The following is a 1703-nucleotide window of genomic DNA, read 5'->3' as shown; positions in this document are numbered from 1 at the left end:
AGCAACACTGAGAACATCTGCTTGGAAACTTACAGCTAGTAAATGTAATTAACTAGTTTATGACTAGTCCACAACGTTGAAGTAGTCTGAAGTAGACAATTTAATGTCGGTCGTAGACTAATGTAATGAATGTTGTCATTACAGTTGACGTTACATTAGTAATGTCATTAATTAGTTTTACATTAGTCAGACATGAACAAGTTAATGATAGCTCTGGAATAGTTAATGACTGCCATGGACTAGTAATGGCAGGAAAGACTAGTTAATGGCAGCTGAGGTGACAGCTATCGAATAGTTAATAAAAAGCTATAAACTAGTTAATGACAGCTATATACTACTTAATGACAGTTATAGACTAGTTAATGACAGTTACAGACTGGTTAATGACAGTTACAGACTGGTTAATGACAGTTATAGACTTGTTAATGACAGTTATAGACTTGTTAATGACAGTTACAGACTTATAGACTAGTTAATGACAGTTACAGACTTACAGACTAGTTAATGACAGTTATAGACTGGTTAATGACAGTTATAGACTGGTTAATGACAGTTACAGACTAGTTAATGACAGTTACAGACTTACAGACTAGTTAATGACAGTTATAGACTGGTTAATGACAGTTATAGACTAGCTAATGACAGTTATAGACNGGGTCAGCAGCAGCAGCAGGGTCAGCAGGGTCAGCAGCAGCAGGGTGGTCCTACCTTGTGGGTGCAGTGCAGTGGGATGACGTTGGGCTGCACCTTCCACTGAGCGTCCTCAGGAATACTGTCGTTGTTGGCCGGAGGCTGGAAGAGGACAGGACACACCTGGTTAAGACCTGATCCAGGACTGAACACTCAGACTGGACCTCAGGGACCTGACTGACCCGTGGACGGAAGTTGACGATCCTGTTCAGCTTGACGATCAGGCAGGGCTTGCCCTGGCTGAAGCCAAAGTCCCGGTCCTCCAGACCCGAGCAGGGGCCCAGCAGCTCTCGGGGGAACTTACAGGCCCGCTTGGTGCCGGTCGAGCTGTCCAGGTCGCCTCGGTCCTTGTAGTCGGCAGGTTCAGCTGCACGGAGGAGCAGGAGAAAACTTACAGCCGAAAACATTTCATCAGCTAAACTTACTGACAGAACACGAGTATTTCAGCACGCAGAAAAACGTGTCAACGACAACAAATGTCGCTAACATGAGCTAATATTAGCTAAAAACTAGCTAACAATGCTAAACACGAACTGAAAGTAGCTGAAAGATGTTAAAATGAGCTAAAATAGCAAATAGTATAAAAATGTTCAATTTAACAGAAAAACATGAACATAAAACAGCTGAAATAAGGTAAAAAAGCAGCTGAAAACTAAAAGGAAAAACTGAAACAGTCATAAAGGAACAGAAGTGTTTGTGAATTAAACCGTTTAAAAAGCAGACAAACTGCAGGATGAGCTAAAAACAGGAGAGAGGTGGGCGTCTGCAGCCAAACAAACAAAGAAACAAACAAAGAAACAAACACAGTTAGGCCGTACCTCCACAGTCCTCAAACTTCATGTTGTCCTGCTGGTTGCTGTCGTCGTACAGACTCATGAACTTCCTCATGGCTTTGACCAGAGGCTGGAACGAGTCCATCTCTTTAGGGTGGAAGTTCACCTCACCTTTGTCTGACTGAGGGCTGTGGGTCAGACCTGCAGGGGACACACACACACACACACACACACACACAC

The 1703-nt window shown here is 43.2% G+C and overlaps 1 protein-coding gene across 1 annotated transcript; it reads right to left on the bottom strand.

Annotated features, from left to right (window-relative positions):
- Positions 1-708: 708 nt before the first annotated feature.
- Positions 709-1664, bottom strand: LOC106536098 (sodium/potassium-transporting ATPase subunit beta-233; the record flags this gene model as incomplete). Its single annotated transcript, XM_014033273.1, is given in 3 exon segments — positions 709-792; positions 873-1057; positions 1509-1664. Coding segments are annotated over 3 exon segments (425 nt in total), but the record flags the coding sequence as incomplete, so codon positions are not given.
- Between the last annotated feature and the right edge of the window lie 39 nt (positions 1665-1703).

This window comes from Austrofundulus limnaeus, unplaced genomic scaffold, assembly GCF_001266775.1.
Source record: "Austrofundulus limnaeus strain Quisiro unplaced genomic scaffold, Austrofundulus_limnaeus-1.0 Scaffold1685, whole genome shotgun sequence".
Lineage (NCBI taxonomy): Eukaryota > Metazoa > Chordata > Actinopteri > Cyprinodontiformes > Rivulidae > Austrofundulus > Austrofundulus limnaeus.
Note: the sequence above shows the minus strand (reverse complement) of the source record. Positions and strands in the feature narration are given on the sequence as shown.